The 24406-nt window shown below is 46.7% G+C and overlaps 1 protein-coding gene across 1 annotated transcript; it reads right to left on the minus strand.

Annotated features, from left to right (window-relative positions):
* Positions 1 to 2728: 2728 nt before the first annotated feature.
* Positions 2729 to 24126, minus strand: Tigar (TP53 induced glycolysis regulatory phosphatase). Its single transcript, XM_050122000.1, has 6 exons — positions 24004 to 24126; positions 15928 to 15965; positions 10294 to 10415; positions 8325 to 8402; positions 6603 to 6713; positions 2729 to 5792 (listed from the first exon to the last, which is right to left on the minus strand). The coding sequence occupies exons 1-6, from the start codon at positions 24033 to 24035 to the stop codon at positions 5376 to 5378; spliced, it is 798 nt and encodes a 265-aa protein (XP_049977957.1). The 5' UTR covers positions 24036 to 24126; the 3' UTR covers positions 2729 to 5375.
* Positions 24127 to 24406: the final 280 nt, after the last annotated feature.

Consider the following 24406-nt stretch of genomic DNA (forward strand, 5'->3'; position numbering starts at 1 on the left):
TGCCGGCTGCTCTAGGTTAGGCTTTCTGTGGACTGAAAAACAAACAAGCAAACGGAAGTCTTTTCTTTTCCCCGTCCTAAGTGAAAAGGGATCCCATGGGTCTAGCTAGCAGGAGAGGTCTCTAGCTGGGGCTAACCCAGAAATGCAGGCTACTCTTGGGAACTCTTAGGGCCTTAAATGAACACATTTTTCAGAAGTCTCAGAAACCCCAGGGCTGTCCTGGGGCGAGCATAGCCTCACAGTGAACAGCAAGCGATAGGCAGGCTTTGAAGTTCTACTCTCTTCTGAGCCTCAGCTGGTGATAGACTTCAACAAAGGGCGCCCCATTTCTACCTCTATTCAAATGAGCACCTGAAGAGTAGAATAGTGGCAAAGCCGATTCAGACGCGTTTTCCACTGTCTCCATGTACCCAGACTCAGAAGTGAATCCATTGTTTCTGCTTATCAGAGGAACATCAGGCAACGTGAAGGACCAACCAGCCCCCACCCCAAAACACTAAAACCGTGCATGGCAGTAGATACCATGCACCCCAACTCTTTTCTTCCCTGGCTTCCATTTCCTGTTGCGGGCATCTCTCTGCACAGTAGCCATAAGAGGCCCTCCCACTGAGGCAACTACATGGGAAAAACCCAGAAAGGACTCGAGTAGCCAACTGGTTGTAAACGTACTAGCCCAGCACCATGGGGCCTTCTTTATGGCAGAGCCAAGGTAACCTTGTAATTTCGTAGGTCCCTTCGCATGTGGCAATATTTATTTATTTATTTGGAAGACTTTGCCTATCACTCTATATTTATAGTTATTTATAAAATGTAACCCCACTTCTTTCCTTCTATTTTTAAATAAAAATTAAATTTCTCTCAGCTTCTGCTTCTTCTCTCCTCTCTACGTGTGTGTGTTGAGATGCGAGAATAAAGGGGAGGCATTTGGGGAAATCTGGAGAAAACAGAATGGGAAAAGGAAAAAGAACTTTCGGAGTCAAAATTTCTTCCACTTACAAGCATATTCAGCAATTTTAATTGACCAAAAATGATGTGATTTTATCAATATTGAGTTTCTGATTACCCAAGTGATTCCTTGAAAGAATTTTTAGCTTGGAAAATCTAAAATCACTGGCATCACCACACTGAAATCTCAGTTAACCAGATATTGTATCATTTTAGTTTTCCATCGCTATTAACAAATACGTGGCATGATCAACTTATGAGGATAACAATTCTGAGCCACCTTTGGAAGTTCTAGTCCATAGCCCAGAGGACCGCTGCTTTTATGCCTATGGTAGACAACTCAGCACATTGTGGAAAGAGCCCATGACAGAGCAAAACCACTTACTTTCAGGCTGGCAAGGGAAAAGAGTCTGGATCCCAACTAGTCTGAATATCCCCAATGAAATTAGAACATCTCATTAAGCCCTGCCCCTTAAATGGTGCTACTACCTCCCACTGGTACCACTAGGGACCAGGCCTTCAACACATGAGGGAGGGGTGTGTCTAAGCTATAAACCAAAAGGATATGCTCCTAACACACACAGTGCGACTGTCCTGTGAGGTGTGACAGTGGGACTCCTGGGTGGCACTTTTCCTGGGGAGTCAGGGACAAATACCTACTCACTTCAGTTAGGGAGAATCAACAATAGTTCAAAGTACAGATGCTATCAATGTTCAGCTTGGTGAACCGCTGAGTTTACTGAGGTTACTTCCAGGAGGAGAAATGACTTAGACAGCTGTGTCGCCAAAGCCAGCCTGGGTAAGGACTCCTGAGAGCTGGAAGCATGGAGCTCACTGCACAGCCTGCAGGCAGCTCACCAGTCTAGAGAACACGTCTTCCAGGTAGCGCAGCTCATCTGGTTTTTGAGCCTGGGGACTTACTTGTTAGGATGTTTGGAGATCCTCCATGAGGACAAAGGACATGGAATCTCATAAATGTACTTTACCTAAGCGCCATCCTTATAATGATGGGACATTGTTTATGCAACACTTGCATAAAACAAGAAAGGTTGCTGGCGTTTGCTATAGTTTAGATTTAATGTCTCTGAAGACCCTAGTATGAGGCAGTGAGACCTTTATGAGGCTTTAGGTCAAAAGGAGTGTCTTTGAAAGGATGGTGGACTCCAGGACCTTGATTTCATGTTTAACTTCCTAGCTTGAGGACAAAAGTTCCACTCTGTCCATTCCCTGCCATGAACTACAGACCCCCAAACCATAGGGTGTTGAAATAGGAGCGGCGGGGCTGCGTCCCCAGCACCCCGGCCACTTGGCTAGCTTATGTCCAAAATAACAACACACAAACTGTATTCATTTAAACACTGCCTGGCCCATAAGTTCCAGTTTCTTATTGGCTAGCTCTTACATATTGTTCTAACCCATTTCTAATATTCTGTGTAGCCCACGAGGTGGCTTACCAGGGAGGATCTTAACCTGCATCTGTCTGGAGTGGGAGAACCATGGCGACTCTCTGACTCAGCTTGCTTTCTCCCAGAATTCTGTTGTTTACTCCACCCACCTAAGGGTGGGCCTATCAAGGGGCCTAGGCAGTTTATTAATAAGAAATCATTCCCACATCAATAAGGTTACCTGGTCAGGGGATGACATCTATTAAATGGCAAGCTGGTGAGTGCCCCATCTGTCCTCATCACTAAACCCGACATTCAGAGTGAGGCTGTTTCACCGCCTCCCACAAGACTTCCCTGTGACTCTACTCCCAGAGTACTGAACAGACCAAACACCTACGATAAACAAAGGTGCTTTATTTATTCAGTAGAAGAGTGGTTACAATTAAATAGATCCATACGTTCCCAAACAGTGTTCCAAACAATATGGGTCAATGAAGAATCCATTTGGGTGTTTGTGTACATTTGAAAGGTGTCAGGACAATACACACTGGGAGAAGCAGAAAGAACCAGAGAACGTAACTTGGCGCCCTGTGCCTGGGCAGCCCTGGAGAGCTGGCTGAGGATGGATTTCTCTTCTTTAAAGAGCAGGGTCCTCGCCCTTTGCGGTTTTTCCCCCCAGTGCTGAGGATGGAATCGAGGGCCACAGAGTAACACACAACAGCTCGGAACCCCACTAATTTTTAGACCACTCTCCTCTAGTGCTCAAATTCAGGACAGGCCCACACTGGCGGAAAACTCAGGTAGTGCTGGGCACACCCAAGAATGGCGTGAATACTGAACTGTCTTTGTGATGCCGATGTCAAAGGAAATGCTGACCTGATAGGATGTGTGCAGTCATCAACATGGTAACAAAATTGACATGTAGGACTTGATTCAGATACAGACTTCTTTTAAACACACTATGGTAAGACTTTGGTAATAAACTGGAGGGAGGATGAGTAGGTGAACTTCCTACTTTTTGCATGGTTTTTCCATAAACCTGAAATTGCTAAAAAAAAAAATTGTAATAGCTGAATATGACTGAGTTGGAGTAGAGGCGCTGGGGGTGGTTAGAGCATAGCTCGGCAGGAGGAAGATGTGTGCCAATTCACCTCTGGTAGCCTGTGGCGGTAGGGTGGGAGTAAGGATGACTTTTGAAAAACATCCTATTTTATGGCTAATACTGAGAAGGCAAAGAATCTCGGTTCCCTCTCGCCGAAAGAACACTTTGATGCTGCTTTGGGGTAGTTTAGCCAATGCGCATTTTTCCTGTCAGTTTTTATAGTTTTTTATTCCTTTTAGCGTGTTCAAGATGTAACACACTATCTTCTAGACACAGGGATGGGAAAATACAGCCTGGTAAAAGAGAAATAACTGTCAGGGAGTTATCAGGGACTCGGGTCGGCCGTGTGTGAAACGGTGGATGAACCCAGCTCGCCACACCTGCTGTCCCACCAGGAGTGGGAACAGAACCAAAGCCCACAGCCTGGGCTTGACTCAAGTCTCTGGTGACAATTCTTGTCCCAAATGTTAATATGATTTCTGAGCTGAAGTTCTTTGTCACCTACGGGGCACACTTTCTGCAACCTTCTTAATTACTCCTTGAGTTTCTTGGAACAGGACCACATTCTGGACTCCCGATGTTAGGAATGTTTTCAGTCACGGTACACATGCATTTGGGGTCCCAAATAAACTCTTAGTTTTGGGTCACCAATCTCCAAAGTGTTGGCACCAGCTCCACAAAGTGTCCCAACAGGGGAAGGACCTGGTGCTTTACAGTTAGGTTGGGACAGGCCTTGACTGGTGCATCCCTTGCAGGTGAACTTTGTTTTTCTGGGGCATCTTATATTTGGTATCTACTGTTCAATAAGAACTCAGTCCCGCTAGCTGTTTCCAGTCAGACTTCTTGACAGCAGGGTCCAGGGTTACAACCACATTTTCCCCTCCTGGTTCCTCTCCCTGATGCTGTGACCTGAGCCCCGCATTTTCAGCAGCGAATCATTTTCTCAGATAGGACTCCTGAGGGGCAATCAAAATCCCTTTCCTCTAGCGCCATCTGGGGGAAAGGAGGCTACTTCGTCTGTTCCTTCTGAAAACCATTTTCCCCAAACCTCTTCTGGATGCTAGTCTGGGTTTATTTTTAGCTCATCCCTCACCTGGAAAGTCTGTAATAATTTAAGCTATCTTCTTCCTGGTTTGCCTGGAAAACTGCTTTTGCCTTCTGCTCAGAGGCTCCCTCACGTGTCTTCAAGTGGTATGCTCTTTTATCATCTTTATTTGTGTGTGTGCTAGTGCCCACAAGGCCAGGGGCATTGGCTCCCTGGTGTTACAGGCAGTTGTGAGCTGCCCAACAGGCAATCTGAACTGGGGTCTGTGAGAACAGGAAGTACTCTTAAACACTGACCCGTCCCTCCAGTCCTTCATCTGTATTTTGAAGCCTTTAGAATAAAAAAAAAAAAAAAAAATTAAAAAAAAACCCAAGAGCTGATTTCTATGAAAGATGCTTTAGTGTTTTCTCATTTTACATTACACATACTGAAGACAATAAGAAGTTGCAGTTTAAGGGCTTTGGACGGTAACACAATCACTGCAAATACGCAGTGAATTACACAAACCATTCTTTCTTGCAAGCACTTGATAAGCTGGTGAAAACGCATCCAATTATCTTGAAAAGGCAATACCATCATCCAGACATCAAAAGGGTCAGTGAAATGATGTAGAAAGAGGGGTTGTAGTCCCCGACTGTGCAGTGCTGAATGTCCTCACACGTTAACAATTAGGAAACATGGAACAGAGTGGCGAAATTACTGCCGAAAATGGCAAGTGTACTCAGAAAAAACAGGTTGACTTTGGGTGGGTTTCCTCGATCACCTGATACAGCCAGGACCCCAGTGGGGCTTCATCACACAAATTATTAACTGCTTCTAAACCAGCAGGAGCAGAGGACAAAAAAGCAACCGGCCAAGGCACTCCCTTCAGAAGCTTCCCAGTGTAAGGGCTTTAAACTTAGCATTTTCCGTTCAGATGCTCCTGAAGGTTCATGCAGATACACTGAATTGCTGGTTCGCGTCCTTCCTCGCAGTCTATGAGAAAGACACTCATCCCAGTGTTGGGAGTGACGGACGAGAGTTCAACTTTGCCTAGTGTTGCTGGCAATGAGCATTTGAGGTCATTGATGAGGTAACCAAAGAGGCTTCTCATGTAAGCTCCATGGCTCACAACTAAGATATTGGCTGCTAAGCCTGGGGCGCCACCATCAGGATGCAACTCTAAACTGTCCCGTTTTCCTACAGGGAATACCTCTGCCAAACTGCTCTCCAGACAGCTGCCTGGAGCTCTGGGGAAGAAGTTTTCTCTCTGACCTGTCCCGTCCAAGACGTACTGGCAAAGGAAATTGAAGAAATCCTTTGCACGTATTTTCACCTACAACGAAAGAAGTACAAGAGGAAAGAAAATGAAGCTAACGGTGTCCTCAAAATACAAGCCTAAAATACAACTGACCGCTAAAACCCTAAGGCTTCTACAGGACTTCAAAAAATCACTAGTTGCTGAAGACGTTAAGAAAAAAGGAGGGGGCCGGAGATGGCTCAGAGGCTAACAGCACTGACTGCTCTTCCAGAGGACCCGGGTTCAATTCTCAGCACCCACATGGCTCCTCACAACTGTCTGTAACTATAGTTCCAGGGTTTGCAACACCCATGGCAAAAACACCAATGCACATAAAATTGAAGGAGAGAGAGGGAGAGAGGAAAAAAAAACAGAACAGAAAAGAAAAGAAAAGAAAAGAAAAGAAAAGAAAAGAAAAGAAAAGAAAAGAAAAGAAAAGAAAGAGGGAAGAGGAAACACCTTAGTGGACAAAGCGCTTGCCACACAGCATGAAGACCAGACCTCTGGGGATCCAGAGGTAGACCTTGATTCACTGCCTGCCCCCACTGCCTGTGCCAACACTGCCTATACCACCACCTCATGTTAAGTTTTTCTTAGTATCATCTAAGAGTGAGTACTTCTATCACCAGGGATGGCTGCTGGCTCACAGTGGGTGAGGCAGACAGGGTAACTTGGAAAATGGGGGTGTCGGGGTGGGGGGCAGGCAGCTGTCTTCAAAGTCTGCAAACCACTTGGCTGTCAATCACAAACAGCTAGGGTACAAAATCAGTCAGAATTCAGTGACTGGGTCACTAGCCAGTTCACTGATGTGCCAGCGACGTGGCAACCTAGATGCGGGCTACATACCTGCTCCAGTGTCTCTCCTCCGGGTGGAGCGAACATGGGACACTCTTCCCCAGCAGCTTTGGCCAAGGCTCTCATCTCGCTCAGTGGCTTGCCTTCTACGACCCCATACTTCTGCAAGAGTTCAGTTAGACAAAGGTGCTGCTTAGCTATAACAGTAAAGGCCCTTGGAAATGGAAAACTGTCCAGGAAGGAGCCCAGCTTCCTTCACGTATTTATTATCCCATCTCCCCTGAACTGCTGGTGGGAATGTACTCTGCAGAGGCCCACGCCCCAGAACACAGGGCAGTTCTCAAGTTTGGGTGCTCTGTCCAGCTGTCTGTGGGAAAGAACTTCCCGAGGCCCTCCCAGGCAGATGATGGGGTCTTTGCCAGACAAACAAGGGATCTGCCCAGTTCTGAAGATGGAGAGATTGCAGCACAAGGCCCTGCCTGCCCACCAATATCATGCCTCACTGTTTTCAGCACCAGTTCTCAGGCACAGAGCAGAAACTTCCTCCTCCAGAACTTGGGATGTACCTTGACCCACAGAGAACACACGCAAGCTGAGAGAGGAAGGTCTTTTAGAAGCTCGCACCGTTCTGTTCTCTTTCTACCCAGGATCAGAAGGAACCAGAGCTGAGAGGGATGTTGCTGAGCTTGGAGTCAGTATCGTAGGGCATAAAAAATACCAACGCTCCTTGAGACCTGGGTTCAGATCTTAGATTGGAAATTGCCCGAATTTAAATCTGTTTGCTTGTTTTAGTTTGGTTTGGTTTTGGTTTTTCAAGACAGGGTTTCTCTGTAGCTAGCTTTGGTGCCTGTCCTGGAACTCACTCTGTAGACCAGGCTGGCCTCAAACTCAGAGATCTGCCTGCCTCTGCCTCCTGAGTGCTGGTATTAAAGGCGTGCACCACCATGGCCTGGCTGAGTCTCAGTTTTAAGACTCACTTCTGGTATACAAACTGGTGAAAGCAAACTCACGCACACTCACAGTGAGGGCAGGAGAGAGGGAAAACACTTTATTATCTTTACTTTAAACTTCCCCACAGTATAGCAAGTTTTTACCAGTGATCTTCTTCTGTAGCTCAAGACACTTAGCTCACATGGTTAAATAGGGTGCTCTCTTTAACACGTAGTACGACATGACAGTTGAGTAGACTCCCCCTCCCCACCCCTACCAGCCTCTCCTCGATCCTCCCTCTGTGCTGAGAATTAAACCCAGGGCCCTAAACATTCTAGCCAAGAACTCTACCACTGAGCTATTATCTCTAGATCTCGATTTTTCTTTTTTTTTTTTTTTGAGATAGGGTCTATGTAGCACAGGCTGGCTTCACCTTAACAACCCTCCTGCCTCCACTTTCCAAGTGCTGAGATTACAGATGTGTGCCACTATGCCTAGCTACACAGATCATTAATATATTAGTTGATTCTAAACTCCCAAGAAAGAGCCAGAGCGGTAGCTCAGTGGTAAAGAGCATTGGCTGCTCTTCCAGAGGATCTAGGGTTCAATTCCCAGCACCCACATGGCGGCTCACAACTGTCTATAACTTGAATCCCAGGAGATTCAACATCCTTTTCTGGTCTCCTTGAAAACCAGGCATGCCTGTGGTTCATAGTTATATATGCAGGTAAAACATTCATACATAAAAATATATTAATTAAAAATAAGTTCACGAGAGGACTGTATCTGTGCTTTACAAGGGATGGCTCACTGAAATCCACGGTAGAAGGTTAAACAAGTTACCCTTTCTCGAAGTCTGCAGTCATACTTCACCACCATGTCTTTGCAAAATTTGCTTTTCTCCAAAATGCCACATATGGTCTGAAAAGCAAAAAACAAATGTTTATTTTTTGTTTCTCTGGCTGGGGCTGCAGCTCGGTGGCAGAACACATGCCCAGAATACATGACACCCAGGGCTTGTGGCTTCTCTTCATGCCTGACTCATGCTATGCACATCGAGTCCACAGGGCCAATTCAGACTATCACCTGCTTTTACAAATAAAGATTTATTAGAACTCAGCCACATGAGCAGTTACTGATAGGCTTTGTGCAACTGCATTCATTTCATAATGGTATGAACGGAAATAAACAGCTGTCACAGACAGCACAGAGACTGTCAGACCGAGAGGGCTTGTTATCTGCTCCTTACAGAAAAGACATGCTGCCCTTTGTTGTGGCTCTTCACGTATGTGTGTGTGGTATGCACACATGTATGCACATCTGTGCTGGTGTGCTCCGGGAACCCTGAGTTGACCTAGAGAGTGTGCCTGAATTACGTTCCACTTTACTTATTCAGGTAGATCTCCTGTTGACCCCGGAGCTCATCAGTTCTGATTTATCCAGCTAGCCAGCTTGCTCCAGGGATCTCTCCGCCCCCCAGTTGCTGGGATGGCTAGTGTCGGCTGCAGACGCCCATCCACTTTATCCACTGAGCCATCTTCTCACTCCTACTCCAGTTCAGCCTCTCCACGAAAGCTGTCTCTAAACGGCCGCCTATTCCTTTTAAGTCTCAGCCTTATTTATTGTCAGTTTTCCAGCTTTCCCCTGATTCCTGTTTGCTTGTTTCCAGTTCTCTGCTTAGTCGCCCGGCTCATCTTTCACCAAGGCATAAGGTAACATCTGAAGTTCTATGTCTAATGATGGGTGTGGTAACCAGGCTTGATCCCTGAGCACGAGGAGACCGAGGCAGGGGAATGGTAAGTTCAAGGCTTGACTGAGCTACACAGAAATACACTGATTCGAAACAAAAATAATAAAGTCCATGTCTGTAACTGCTGGGGCTGGCTGTGCTCTGTTTTTCGCTCGTTTTTGCTCATTTTCTTCTTCACCTCCCCTCTCCCCCATATGCCTGTGGTTCTGTCTCTGATTTCAGTACCTCACTCCCTTTGTGAGAGTGTGTGTGGACATGTGGGCATTATGGCAGGCACGTGGCCGTCAGAGGACAACTTAAAAGAATCAATTTGCTCCTTTGTGGGGGCCCACAGAAGTGGGTCTGCTCCACCTTGACTGAAGGTCAGAGAGCTTAAGCCTACTCTTGGTCTTTCAAGGTTATTGACAAAAGGTCTGAGTGGCTACAAACAAGATATCCTGGCCTAGTGAGTTAGTTGCTGTTTTAGATATTAAGATGGCCACAGCATGGATCCGCTCCACCTTGACGAAATGTCAGAGAATTCAAGCCTAAATTTCAGCTCCTTCAAGACCCAGGGCGTGGCTGCCTACAGGACACTTGGTCTAAGATGCAGGGGCTGCATGTCCTGCCTGACCAAGAGAATGCTGAACTCAGAATACAGTGGCTATTGTTTCAAGAATTGAAGCAAGTAATTGTTCTGTTTGCTCTCCATGTCCTATTAAAGCAGTCTTTTGCCTTCTTCCCCCGCTTTTGAATTGGGGTATATAAGAGATGGAAAATAAATGCAGGTGCGCTCAGTATCCACTGGATTGCCCTCCTGGTTCTATCCTATGTCTCTGTGTTTCTATCTCTGTTCCTCCTACCTAACTTTTCTAATCCATACGCCCCTACCTTGAAAGGTACAAACCCAGCTGAGGTTGGACCCCGACATCCTTCTATCACGTGGGTCCCAGGAATTGAACTTGAGCCGTCAGGCTTGACAGGCACTTCCCCTACTGAGCCTTAGGCTCTGGAAGTGGGGTTTTCAACCTCACTGTTGTTAAGCTTCTGACCTACCAGCCTAGACACTTAGCCCGAACTCACCTGCTTAGTCCTCGTGAGGTCACTGGAGAAAGCGTGTGTAAACTGCACGTTGTTCAGAAACCGACCAGCAGCAGCTGCTTGCTTAAACCCAGTCTCAGAAAGGGGCTCATCTACTCCTTGTCCTGTGGGGGATAGAGCCATTCAAAAATGTATGTCAGCCAGGCGGTGGTGACGCACACCTTTAATCCCAGCACCGGGGAAGCAGAGGCAGGCGGATCTCTGTGAGTTTGAGGTCAGCCTGGTCTACAATAGCTAATTCCAAGACAGGCTCCAAAGCTACAGTGAAATCCTGTCTCACAAAAAAACAAAAACAAAAAGTATTGTAGTGATATTTTGTTTGTGTTTTAACAAATAAAGCTTGCCTGAAGATCAGAGTGCAAAGCTAAGTCACTAGATGCCAGGCAGTGGTGGCACACACCTTTAATCCCAAGACTCCAGAGACAGAGACAGATGGACAGATGGATCTATGAGCTCAAGGCCACCCTGGGCTATGCTAGATTGATCCAGTCTTAAAGAGAAACAGAGCCTGGCAGTGTTGGCTCATGCCTTTAATCCCAATATGTGGAATTAAATAATGATGTGGGATTCTCCTCTGTACGTTGTGATTACCATTGATTAATAAAGAACTGCTTTGAGCCTATGGCAGGGAAGAACAGAACTAGGTGGGGAAAGCTAGGCTGTATGCTGGGAGAAAGAGGGTGGAGTCAAGGAGAAGCTATTGAGCCCAGCCACAGCCTCGTGGCAATACACAGATTACTAGGAATGGGTTAAATTAAGATATAAAAGTTAGCCAATAAGAAGTTAGAGCTAATGGGCCAAGCAGTGATTTAATTGATGCAGTTTCTGTGATATTATTTCGGGTCTGAGCAGCCAAAACAAACAAGTGGTCTCCTCACAACAAAGTGCCTTTAATCCCAGCACTAAGGAGGAGGAGACAGGAGCTCAGTGCTGTCTGAGCAGCAGTCTAAAGCAGACAGAGGAGGCAGTCTGAGGACAGGATCGCCGATTTGGTCTGAGCATTGGTAGAGGTAAGAATTATAATGGCTGCTTCTCTGATCTCTCAGTTTTCACCCCAATAGCTGACTCTGAGTTTATATTTTCTTGGGTACCAGAACACCTGGCTTCTTAGAAAGCTGATTCTAAACAGCATGCCAGGGAAGACTCACCTACTCAGAAGTTTCCCGAGGTCTCAGGGGAATTCTGTCCTACTGAGCCATCTGGGCTCCTCCCTCTTCTATGTCCGTCCATTTCTCCACCTGATGGGCTATGCCCAAGCAGGCTGTGTTCCTGCAGGCTGCATCAGGTGGCGATGCCACTCTGCTCTCTACAGGGTCAGCACTGACGCTACCCCTCTTCCTCCCTCCTTTCCTTTCTAGTTCACCCTTGCGGGGGTGGGGGTGGGGTGGGTATAAAACCAGATATGATGTCTCACACCTACAACCTCAGCACTTGTGAGGCTGAGACAGGAATACTGCAGTGGATTAGAGGTCTTCCTACATTGTAAGCTATAAGCCAGCCTGGACTATAGTACTGTCTCGATTAAAAAAAAAAAAAAGCTAAAATACAATTTAAAGAATTTTTAAATTAAAATGCTATGAAGCCAGGGGCAAAGCACAGCAGACGATGAAGGACCATCCTACAATACAAGGAAGGAATTAAACTGCATGTGTTGCTCATTGCTGGCCTCTGGGATGAGAAGCGAGCCTCTGAGCTATATACCTCAGAGGAGAGGATGGAAACAGATGTTATCAGCACGTGCTGGCAGGCGGGGGAGGGGCTGCTGTGTGGAACAGAGGGCTGGAAAGCCAAACAGACCCTGGGAGGAGGCTAACAGTCTCAGGTAAGAAGAAAAATGAAACACAACCGCCCTTCAGAGAAAATCATTCTCAATAAGGGGTAATAAGCTCTCACTCATTTAAAGCAAACAAAAGGTCAACACATAGATTCAGCATTCACTCTGTATGTGAATTCACACACATCATGAATGAAAGACAGGAAGAACAGCCAAGGGCTTTAGAACCACTAAGATTTTAGATACTAAAATCAGCAGCAGAGATTAGAGATAAAGATAGATTGAGAGGCCGGGTGGTGGTGGCGCACGCCTTTAATCCCAGCACTTGGGAGGCAGAGGCAGGCGGACCTCTGTGAGTTTGAGACCAGCCTGGTCTACAAGAGCTAGTTCCAGGACAGGCTCCAAAACCACAGAGAAACCCTGTCTCGAAAAACCAAAAAAAAAAAAAAAAAAGGGAAAAAAAAAGATTGAGAATAATCGATGAACAATACCTACCAAAAATAATATGACTGTCTCCTAAGGAATCAAATCTTTTTTTTAATTTTTTGAATGAAGGAATTGATGAGGAAAATCCCTCCCTGGGCAGCAATTTAGTATGAGGGCATGTGAGGCCCTCAAACACAGAACTGAAGACATAACTCAGAAGGCAGCGCAGGCACTGGGAGGAGCTGGACCAATCCACCGATGTGCTGTGGATTTGAAGAAAAAGAGAATTCCCACATGCACTTCCTAGTTTAAGGCACCCCAGAAGAGGTGGCTTATAACCCGAAGATACCCATCTCTCACTGCTCTGGAGGTCCAACTTCTGTGTCAAGATGCCAGCATGCCAGGGTTCTTTCTGGCAAGGTCCTTTGCCAGGGCACACAGTGGGGGAAAGTTCAAATTGCAGGAGAACAGGAAAACTCTCTGGGGTATCACCCAGAGGAGGGGTGACACCTCTCCTTTGTGAGAGATGACCCTTGTAACATAGTCACTGGGGGGGGGGGGGGGGCAGAATTTCAACACAGGGATTTGGAGGGATACAAGCATTAGTCTACAACATACATCTAACTGAATTCCAGAGGACCGTGAGAGAAAGTGGAGGGGATAATGAAGAGACAGCGGCAGACTGATTTCTGGAACTGAGGGGAGGCGCAATCTATAGCTGACGAGAACACAAACAGAAAGCTGCTGCTTCCTGACCTGCTCAGCCTGTTTTCTTATACAGCTCAGGCCTACCTGCCCCATGATGGTACCACACATGGTGAGCTGGGCCCTTGCACATCAATCACTAATCCAGAAAATGCCCCACAGACACGCCCAGAGGTCAGCCTGAGGGTGGCAATCTTGACTGCGGGTGCTTCTTCCCAGATGACTCTAGCTTGTGCCATACTGGCAACAAGCTGGCACAGGTACTCATCTTAGCCTGGACTTGTGACCTTCAGAAGCGGGTGAAGAAAACAACAAAAGAGTGTTTTCTGAGTCACCCAGCCTGTGGTAACCTGTTCCAGCAGCCTAGGCTGATCACAAGAGGTCACAACAAATCTAAAGGTCTGTATGAGAAGATCTATGGCTCGAGAGTAGGAGAAGGCTAGGGAGAAACAAATGCAGTCGAAAAGAAGAAAAAGTAAAGCAAAGAAGACAGGCTAGAAAAAGAGGGGGAAGCAACAGCAAACGAAAAAATAAAAGATTAAACATAAAAGTTAGCAGGGTAAAAGTGCCCAAACTTGCCTGAGAAAAACTGGATTTAAAGATTCATTTTACTGTTTTTGTAAATGATGTGGGTCTGGGCATGTGCATATGACTGCAGTGCCTGTAGAGGCCAGAAGAGGGTACCAGATGCCCTGGAGCTGCAGTTAAAGGCGGTTGTGAGCCACCCAGTATGGATGCTGGGAAGCGAATTGGAGTTCTCTGTAAAAGCAATACACATTTCACCACTAAGCTACCTCACCAGCCTCATAAGGGCTATGTGGGACTGCTTGTTTTTTTAAAAAAGGGGAGTGGGGAAGAAAACTCAGCACCCAGCTTACAAAGTAAGGAGGAGACAAACAGCCTAGAAATGAATGTGAATGCAATCCTGACTGCCGGAAGCAAGGACCTGTATTTTAAGATCTGCATTTTGTTTACAGCCATCTCAAGTTCACAAGTAAGACCTTTGCAGGCAAGTTCCGGACCTAGGACATTAGCCTAGTGAGACCAGCAGGCACCAGGCTTTTAGAAACAATTAGCATTTTCCTTTGTTAGTCAACAATCACAGACCCTCAGTATTTACCTATCAGCTAGGGGTGTCTCCAGGCCTGAATTCCAACAGACCTGACACACCCCTTCCCTCCCTGCTGGTCCCTTTGCAATCTAACAGCCTCTGAGAAAAAATTAAATGTGGTGGCTTGATCAGAAACACTGTCTTGCCGTCATTTCTCGCGTCTCTTGCCCCTCCATTCCTTCCCTAGGTTTATCAGGTATCACCCATTCGTATCCCGCTGGCCGGGATACCTGGTGCCTGGTTATTCATGTTCAGGAGCTGGGGTCAGGTTGGTGAGGGGCCCAGGCCCAAGGATAACTCAGGTGGGCACGCACTACACTCGGAAGTAAAGGTGGTTTAGGTACACAACCCATAGGTCTCCAGAAAGGGAGTCAGACACACAGAAGGAAAACCAGCTTCTGCACAGCCCAGAATTTCCTACCCCAACACAAAAACCAAAAGCTTTTAGAATCAACCAGGGCACAGAAACAACATCTGCCCAGAGGTTCACCAGGATGTTCCTCAAAAGGCCAGACTCGTGCATAAAGGGCCCAGCATGCAATATGACAAGGACCACCCCAAAACATAGAGAATTTCACTGTCAGTACAGAAATCAGTTAACTGTTTGGAAAAGTGTTAATACTAGCCTGTAAATGTAATATTTCCTAATATAAAATCGTTTTTTACAGAATAAGCTGAAAGACCTGGATAAATCCAGAAACCACCCCCCCCTCCCCCAGCAGGAAGAAAATAGCCAAAAATCCAAGCAGGAAGAATCAAAAATCTAGGATTAGCTGGTTCAGTGACTGTGTTTCAGGAATTAGCTGAAGATAAAGTTAGATTGTAATCTTGAGAATAATCTTGAAAAAACAGGGAGTTTCCCCCTTGTGATTATCATTGTACTGTTTTAGGAACTAGCTGATTATGACCTTGGGAGTGGTCCTGAGAGGCAGGGAGCTGCCCCCTGGTGACCATCACTGGATTTTTGGAATTTTCTATGACCCTTTTGGATTACTGGGCTGTGGTTTCTTCCCTTAAAAACTCCTTCTCCCGGTCACTTGGGGTTGAACTCTTCCCCTGCGTGGGTTATAAGTCTCGGCCCCAGTGCACTGTGGTTCCCGTCTCATCTCATCATTAAAGCCTCCTGTGATTGCAGCGAGGACAGTGTCTCGTGAGTTACGGGGGGAGGGAGGGTTGTCATGTTATCTTGAGACTTGAGTGAGAGTCTCCCCAGCACTGGGGGGTCTTTCAAAGCCAGTCTTGAACTCCTTGAAGTCCAAGGGGCCTCAAACTCACAGAGATCCTCCTGCTTCAGCACCTACCTGCTGGGATTACTGGCATGTGTCACCTGGTTTTAAGCACATTTCAAGAACCCAGCACAACTTTGTCCTAGGTGACCAGGTCCCTTTGAGGGACCTGCAGGGACGACTGGAGAACCCTTGTGTAACGCGTTCACTTCAGGGACGTTTGTTCTTCCTGGTGACCAACTGTTTCAGTCAAAGTCCATGGTTACCATGGTACCCTCATCCCCTAGTCCCAGTCCAATTTCCCGCTCTTGCAGTGCCCACCACTGGTCCCTCCCCTTCCAAATCTGATTAGGCCACCATCAGAGAAGACTAACCTTGAATGATTTTCTCCTTATTAAGTCTTGTTTCACCACTAAAATAAAGAGAAAGAAAATCCATTACCAAATTATTTCTGAAAAGAAGAAAAATGACAACAAAGAGTAACGACATTCATAATAATCCTTAAACTTCCAAATCTAAACGTTTTCTTTCCAATCATCCACCCCAACTCATGAATTCCAAGTCAAGAATTCCCTTATGAAAGCAAATGTATACGGATCAGGAAACCAGTGTTACATGAACTGCTGGAGGAAAAAGCTATTTAAAAGGCAGTGTGTACACATTCATTTGATGAGGTGTCCTTGTTAAAGATAAGTATATTGATTGATCAAGACGACTTCAAACAGGACTGCAACCAGGGTGCCAGGCTGTGGGTCACCGCCCTGAAGAAGCACATGACTGGGTGTGAAGATGGGAAGAGAAAGAAATTCCCGGACCCTTGGCATCCACCCAGAGTTAACCCGGGTTCTAGAGTTGAGACAGTCACACCTTGAGGGGGCTCCAGCCGCCTTGCCTGCCAAGAGTGCACCCAACTGGTTTGTGGCTACACTCTGAGGGATTAAAAAATCAAAACAAAGGTCCTGAGTTCAATTCCCAGCAACCACATAATGGTTCACAACCATCTGTAATAAGGTCTGGTGCTGTCTTGTGGCCTGCAGGCATAGACAGACAGAATATTGTATATATAATAAATAAATAATTTAGAAAAAAATTAAAACAATCCAAAAACCAGAAGACCCACAAGACTGGAACCATTTCCAGGAAGTATCTAGGTAAACTGAGGCTGGAAGAGGGAGGTGAGCGAGCCTATTTGGCAAGGTAGACTTACGATAAAAGTCACCAAATGAGGCCGGGGGCCGGCTCAGTCTACCAGTAAGGTGACTACCACAAAAGGGCTGAACTGGGATTCTTGCACTATGGAAATCCTGGGCACGGCAACACGCACACTGGAGAGGTGAGGGACAGAGGGACCCCATGAGGCTTGCTGGCCAAGTCAGTAAGAGACCTTGCCTCAAAAATTACAGTGGAGCTGGGCGGTGGTGGCATAGGCCTTTAATCCCAGCACTCAGGAGGCAGAGGCAGGCGGATCTCTGTGAGTTCGAGGCCAGCCTGGTCTAGTTCCAGGACAGGAACCAAAAGCTACGGAGAAACCGTGTCTAGAAAACCAAAAAATAAATAAATAAATTACAGTGGAGAGCAATAGTGGAAGACACCCACTGTCAATCTGTGGACTCCATGTCATGCAGTGATCATGAACAAAGCTCATTCCTTAAAAACAAACACAGAGCTGGGCGGTGGTGGCGCACGCCTTTAATCCCAGCACTGGGGAGGCAGAGGCAGGCGGATCTCTGTGAGTTGGAGGCCAGCCTGGTCTACGAAGGGAGTTCCAGGAGGGGCTCCAAAGTTACAAGAGAAACCCTGTCTCGAGGAAAAAAACAAACAAACAAACAAACAACAACAACAACAAAAAAACAAAACACAGAATGTAGAGTCTGTCCAAAAGACTTCAAGGGGGACTGGAGAGATGGCTCAGTGGCTAAAGGGACTTCATGCTCTTGCAGAGGACCAGGGTTTCATTCCAGCCGCCACCCGTCCCAGAGGCTCCGATGCCCTCTCTTCTGACCTCAGCAGACATCAGACACACATGTGACACATGCATATATTCTGGAGAAACACTCACATACATAAAAACACAACACGAAACGTGTGTGGAAAGAGAACAACCTCCACGATAAAGGACTAAAGGGCAAGGCTGAAATAATAGTAAAGTGAGGAGAGAAATGGAAAACACCTGGATGCACAGGACACACCGAAAGGATACAGTTAAAAAGCAAGAGGTCCAGTCCTGGCGGCACACGTCTTTAATCCCAGCATTTGGGAGGCAGAGGCAAGTGGAACTTTGTGAGTTCGAGGCCAGCCTGGACTGCATAGCTACATAGCTTCTGTCAGACATAGTTTCTGTCAGAGACACAGTGACTATCTCTCTCAAAAATAAAATGAGGTTTTGTTTTGCTTTCTAAGGTGTCACCAGCCATTTCCCCCCTAAAATCATTACAGGAACCATCACCCTAGGGAGTCTGCAGAGAACCTCACACCCATAATTATGTTCTATTGACAGAATCTGCCCCCCACCCAATTAACTGTTAATCTGTTAGCAGAACACTCCTCACATTCCAGCTATCCAGGGAATCAGGTGTGGCAACTCGAGACCTCTTGGCCTACTTGAGGAACCTGAATCACATGATCTGGAACACGCGGCAAGAATCCAGTTTCCCTGCCCCTCAAAGTCCTCATCCCAGGCCTATATAAGCAGCAACCATGACCCTAATAAACGGAGGCTTTGACAAATCTGCTTGGCCTCCTTCTTCTGTCTTAGCTCATTCCCTTCCAGGTAGCGCCCCTCCGAGACCCTGGAATAACTGATTGCAGGGTGGGTTACAAACCCCTAGACTGAGTAACCCACCCAACGCAAGCAATCGACACTAAGGGATGTAGCTCAGTGGTATTATAGCACTTGCTTACCATGCAAGATCTCAGTTTCAATGCCTAGAACTGCAAAATTAACTAAGTAACTAAGCTATAAATAAATAACCAGTGTGGTCTCGCATGGGTAGAGGAGTAAGAACAGGGAGAACTGGTTTGGTTCCTAAACATGTAGATTTAAAAAAAAATGCATGTGATTCTATACACAGTAAATGAAATTACTGCGTATAGAACTATTTAGGGCTTGGTTTTGCCATTATTGACGGACCACTATCAATAAAGGAGTACCTAGCATCCAAGTCTTGCAGCATCTTAAGAAATGTCCACAGAAAAGGACATTAACCTCTGACATCCGCGAGTTCAGCAGCACAAAGTCAAGGATGGCTCCTAATCAACAGAGAGGAAGGGTGGCCTGGGGTCACTTCTCTCAGACTAATAATCCTCCTGAGATAAAAAAAAAAAAAAATCTGCTTCCTAGAGATTAATACCTTTAATTCCAGTACTTGGGAGGGCAAGGAAAGAAGACAGTTCAAGGCCAGCCTGGGCTATATATTGAGTTCCAGGCTACTCAGGCTACAAAGCAAAGCTCTCTCAAAGAATCAAAAGTTGGGTTCGGTGACACAGCCTGAAATTGGAGGGTCAGGAGTTTGTGGTCATTCAAAGTTACACATTGACTCTAAGGCCAGCCTGGGCTACAGAAAACCTGTCTCAAAAGACTAAAGAAATAAAACAGCTCTTAAATAGAACTATCACCCTCCTGATTACTCCCAGCAAGAGTCAAAGGGTACACACCCTCACTGTGTACAATTAAAATCAAGGATGGGGAGCAAGGGAAATTCCTCAGATTATAAGTGCACTGCTCTCCAAACAAACACGGGCACCCCAGCTTCATACCTGAAGACAAAAACTAGGTGGGCCCATAATGCCAGCACTGGGGAGCTGAAGAGAAGAGGATCTCGTGGGCTACCTGGTCAGCCAGTCTGGCACAATCAGAAAGCGCCACGATCAACCAAAGACCTTGTCTCTAAAAATTAGGTGGAGGGGCTAGAGAAGTGGCTGGTTTAAAAGTGCTGACCCTTTTCCTGAGAACCCATGGTGATGCATAGCCATCTGTAACTGCAGTTCTAGGGGATCCACTGCCCTCTTCTGGCCTCTGTGGGGACTGCATGCACACGGTGCACAGACATTCAGACAGACAAAACACCATACACATAAAATAAAAATCAAATCTTTTTAAAGTGGAGTGATACACACACACACATACACACACACGCAGATAAAGAGAGAAATTTGCTAATTTTGCCACTCCAAACTTTTGCAGGTGGCACCAGAAGTCTGATCTTTCCATTGTGGGTGGCAGTGGCTACTCTTTTAAACACACACTGGAATGATTTCCAGTGACTCTAAGGCACTGCCCCTCATCTAGTAATTTTTCTTTTCAGTAAAAAGAAAAAAAATAAACGTGATATAGCAAGCCACTTCTTTTAACTGTGGGCTGATCAAGATCTCTGCTGGGGCTGGAGAGAGATGGGTAAGAGCGCGTGTTTTGCAAGCAGAAAGACCTGCCTTTAGACCCTGGCACTCACTAAACGGGAGGGTATGTGCCTGTAACCCAAGTGCTGGAAGGTTGGGGGGAGACAGGATCCTGGGGACTTGCTGGCTGCCAGCTTAACTCCAGGTTCAGTTACTAAAGTCACTTCCAGTATCCCCACCTCCAAATGTGCATATGCCCCGACACACACACACACACACACACACACACACACACACACACACAACTGGTTCCTTTTAGATTCTAGCAGGCATTTTTGCACTGAAGCCACTTTATAAATATTCAAAGACCAGGTATCCCCAAATAGAACTATTCCCCAAAGCCTGTGTAAATATTTAATATTAAAGCTTCAGCAGCTTTAAAGGGTCTTGGCATCCTGGAGGCAGGTGTTTAAAGCTACTTTAGGGGGTGGGCAAGGCTAGGCAAGCATTCGCCAGGGATCCACTTTCCTGAACCAGACTTTGCCTTATGATGGAGAGAGGAGGCGGAGGCTGTGGAAAGGTCAGACAGATGTATTTGGAAGGAGTCATGGATACAGCACTCATTTTCAAATTCTGCAGGGCGATCCATTTCCGGAACAGAACACCCAGCTCCAGAGGAGTCTAGACACTTGTGCCAAGAACTGAAGTCTCATGACCAGCCATTTATAGGCTCTGTGGGTGGTGGGGGGAGGGGTGTTGCATGGGACATGATGGGGGACAAATAAGACACAGGACAGGCCCCGCTTAAATAAAACCACTTTTTCTTACTTAAAAATGAGTTCCTTAGCTCAGGTTTACTTGCTTAATCTCTTGTTAGATCCCTTCAAAGGGTTCTGATTGAACAGACAGCTGCGGCTGGGCACAAAAGAAGTCAGAAGTCGTGGGAAGCTAGCACGCATTTGGGGTTTTCACAACACATTTACTCCCGTGTGCATAAAAGGGCAATTACAGTCTTGCCTGACGTCACCTGATGCTCAATCACGAATGCAACTCCATCCTAACTCCCTTTTACCAATCAATTCATTCATTTGCAAATACAGATTCCAAAGGTTAGCTTGAGAGGAAAGAAGACAAGAAGTAAATTAAGCCTGGCGATGGTGGCGCACGCCTTTAATCCCAGCACTCGGAGGCAGGCGGATCTCTGTGAGTTCGAGGCCAGCCTGGTCTACAAGAGCTAGTGCCAGGACAGGCTCCAAAGCTACAGAGAAACCTTGTCTCGAAAGAAAAAAAAAAAGAAGTAAATTAAATTTGGTTTCTACTGTTATGTAGGAACACTCACTGGCCTCCTTGCGCTGTAACTTTCATGAGAAATTATAGTTCAATACAAATGAGACGTTCAATACAAATATAGTTCAATACAAATCTGATGTTTAGAACCCAGGGTGTTCTAGTCCCAAAATGACACACCTCCATTTCCAAATATGAAGAAAAATTGGAAGCTGGTGAGATGACTCAGGGCCTAAGAGCACTGGCTGCTCTTCCAGAGGACCCAGGTTCAATTCTCAGCACCCACATGGCAGGCTAACTAACAACTGCCCAGAACTCCAATTCCCGGGAATCTGACACCATCTTCTGGCCTCTGTGGGCACCAGGTGCACACATGGTGCACAGACATACATTCAGACAAAACACCTATACACATAAGACGAACAGATTAAAGAAAAAAATTGAAAACATAACAAATTAAGATAAATATAAAATTTCATGAAGGATTTGGCTAGACAAGAGGAAATTGCTTTAAATTTCTCTCGCATTATAGTACAGTTCAATGCAGTTAGTCAACTCTTCCATGAGTCATTATGTTTAAGTATGGGGACTACCAGTCAAATCTGAAAGCAGGTCTGTTCTTGAACCTCGAGGCTTCGAGCTGTCACAGCTACTCCAGAAAGAGGCCAGCTGGGAGAGCCATGACACGAAGGCAGCAAATCACAGCCCTGTCTTTATTTCAACACGTCCATCTTTCTGAGTCGAAAGGAGAATACCCGCCCCCTTTGGAGAAAAGACCTCACTGGCCTGGCGCTGCTGTGCTGATCAGGCTGGCCTTGAACTCCTCTGCCTCCTGCTGCTGGGATTTACAGGCATGCAGCACCACCAAATAAAACGACTCTTAGCACCCCTTAAAATTATACCAGGAGGAGAAAAAGCAGCCCCGAAGCTGGTGATGTTCAAATGACGATCAAACACTAGCTGGGCTTTAATGTAACTGAGAGGCAGAGAACAGTGGGCTAATTTGCTCTGGTTCAAATCTTACCCAGCCAACTTGCCAAGGGACTTTAAAGCAAATTACTTGGGGTCTGATGCCCCTTACTCACCCGTGAATCAAAGGTGTCAAGGTAAGAAACTCCCTATTCACACAGGTACCGCCCAGGAAGAGGCTAAATGGGGGTCGCCTTATTTTCCAAGCAGTTTCTCCAGCCCAGATTTCCTATAGAGCTTTCCAGCTGGGTCCAGAATGTTCTCAGATTGAAAAGAGGGCAATGGTGCCGGGTGGTGGTGGCGCACGCCTTTAATCCCAGCACTCGGGAGGCAGGCGGATCTCTGTGAGTTCGAGGCCAGCCTGATCTACAAGAGCTAGTTCCAGGACAGGAACCAAAAGCTACGGAGAAACCCTGTCTCAAAAAATAAAAAAAAAAAAAAAAAAAAAAAAAAGAGGGCAATGGGGACTCAAATGCCTACAGTGCTCCCAATAAAGCTGTTTAACCTTAAGAAAGTTAAGAACCGCAGGGCGATGGTGGCGCAAGCCTTTAATCCCAGCACTCGGGAGGCAGAGGCAGGCGGATCTCTGAGTTCGAGACCAGCCTGGTCTACAGAGCTAGTTCCAGGACAGGCTCCAAAGCCACAGAGAAACCCTGTCTTGAAAAACAAAAACAAAAAAGAAAGTTAAGAACCCTCCCAGAACTTTCCAGAGAACACAGAGGATGCTGCAGAAGAGAGGAGGGAAGCAGATTTCTAAGTTGGTCATTGAAATGCCTGAATCCTGAAGGCCCACTTCACGTGACTACCGAGATTAGTTTCCTATAAAGAAGGAACTGGACAGAGAAGGCATCATTGAAAACGAGAAGGCGTTTGACCAGCTTCAAATGCTGTAAGCGTCGATGAGCCATAAGAAGGCAAAAGGGTCACTCAGCCCCTTGAGAAATGCAGACCTCACCCGGAAGGCGGTTCTGATAAGTCTGGTCTACAAAGGTGAGAATCTGCTGCATTTTAGCTAAATTTTACTTATAGAAGAACAAGTTATTAATTCCCAGATATCTATCTTCCTCTCTGCTGCCTTGCGCTCCATCTTCTCCATTTAATTCTCGTGGTTAACCCAGTGAGATTAGGAAGACTGTGCTCACCAATCTGCTCATCCAGACACAGGTCAGAAAGATTAAATTAATTCTGCTCCTCAGATGCCTAGGCTATGAAGCTGCTCCTAGCTGGAGCCCCAACACCAACCAGCTTCTCTTTGCCTTGGAAAAATCTCTCCCGCTATTCACCCCGAAGGCGCCTCCCACCTTCGCGGTGCAAACACGTGCTGAGAAGGAAAGCCATAGGTGACCTAAGGACGGACTCTGCTCTATGTAATTTGTCAAGATTAAAAACAAAAATTGTTCAGGGTGATGCAGTTGACAGAGAAGAGCTGGGGCTTTCTCTTCTTTCTCAGAACTGTAACCTATGAAGGTTAGTAAATTTCAAAAGTACCCCCCGATGCGAGGAGAAACGGGGATAGGGTGAGGGAGAAGGCAACTAGCATCGGAAAGATGAGGCGCGGCCCAGCAATTCTGCAAACTCTGGATCTACTAGGGAGCAGAAAGGTCACTCCGAGAAGTCGGTAGACGGGGTCGTGTCCTCACTCAGTGGCTGGAAACCTTGATCGTGTGCTTCTCCACACTAGTGTCCTCGGGAAAACGGAAGGCTGCTGACACTTAAGACCTGCCATGCTCACTCAGGGTGGTGTGCCATAAAAGGAAGGGAAGTAGACCTGAGAGGACGCAAAGCAAAGTACATGGAAGACCACCCAGGGACCAGCAGAGACCCAGGCCAGGAAGCTCCCGGCGACTGCAATTACTCACTGGCGGATGATGGTCAAGGCGAAGCGCGGCATCTCGGCTGGGGCCCCAAGACGCAGGAGCCACAACACGGCTTCCCCGTATCGCTCTGCGCCGGCACTGCGGGGCCACCTTGCCGGCACTACTTCCGCCTGCCCTGCGGACCGGCTCCATATCCATTGGCCGAAGCTGCCTTAACGTCATCAGAAGGCTACCAATAGGAGAGGAGATTGAGCCCAAAGAAACCCCGCCCAGGCCAGTGGCGCTTGCGCCCCTGCCCGCCGGCCTATGATTGGCGCCTGGCAGGTGCGCGGGCCCCGCCCTAGGATAACGCCCTGGGAGTCCAGCCAGCTCTAGACCGCCGCCTGCGCCAGGGGCAGATAAGGACCGCTTTGATTTTTTTTTTTTTCCCTACAACTGATTTGAG

Source organism: Alexandromys fortis, unplaced genomic scaffold (genome assembly GCF_014885135.2).
Source record: "Alexandromys fortis isolate MF-2015 unplaced genomic scaffold, M_Fortis_MF-2015_v1.1 scaffold_208, whole genome shotgun sequence".
In the NCBI taxonomy this organism is placed as follows: Eukaryota; Metazoa; Chordata; class Mammalia; order Rodentia; family Cricetidae; genus Alexandromys; species Alexandromys fortis.

Coding starts and splice junctions, on each gene's coding strand:
- Tigar (XM_050122000.1), bottom strand. CDS start 24,035: ATGCCGCGCTTCGCCTTGACCATCATCCGCCA. Junction 15,966..24,003: donor GCCTTGACCATCATCCGCCA/GTGAGTAATTGC, acceptor TCTTTATTTTAG/TGGTGAAACAAGACTTAATA. Junction 6,714..8,324: donor ACTGCAGACTTCGAGAAAGG/GTAACTTGTTTA, acceptor GAACTCTTGCAG/AAGTATGGGGTCGTAGAAGG.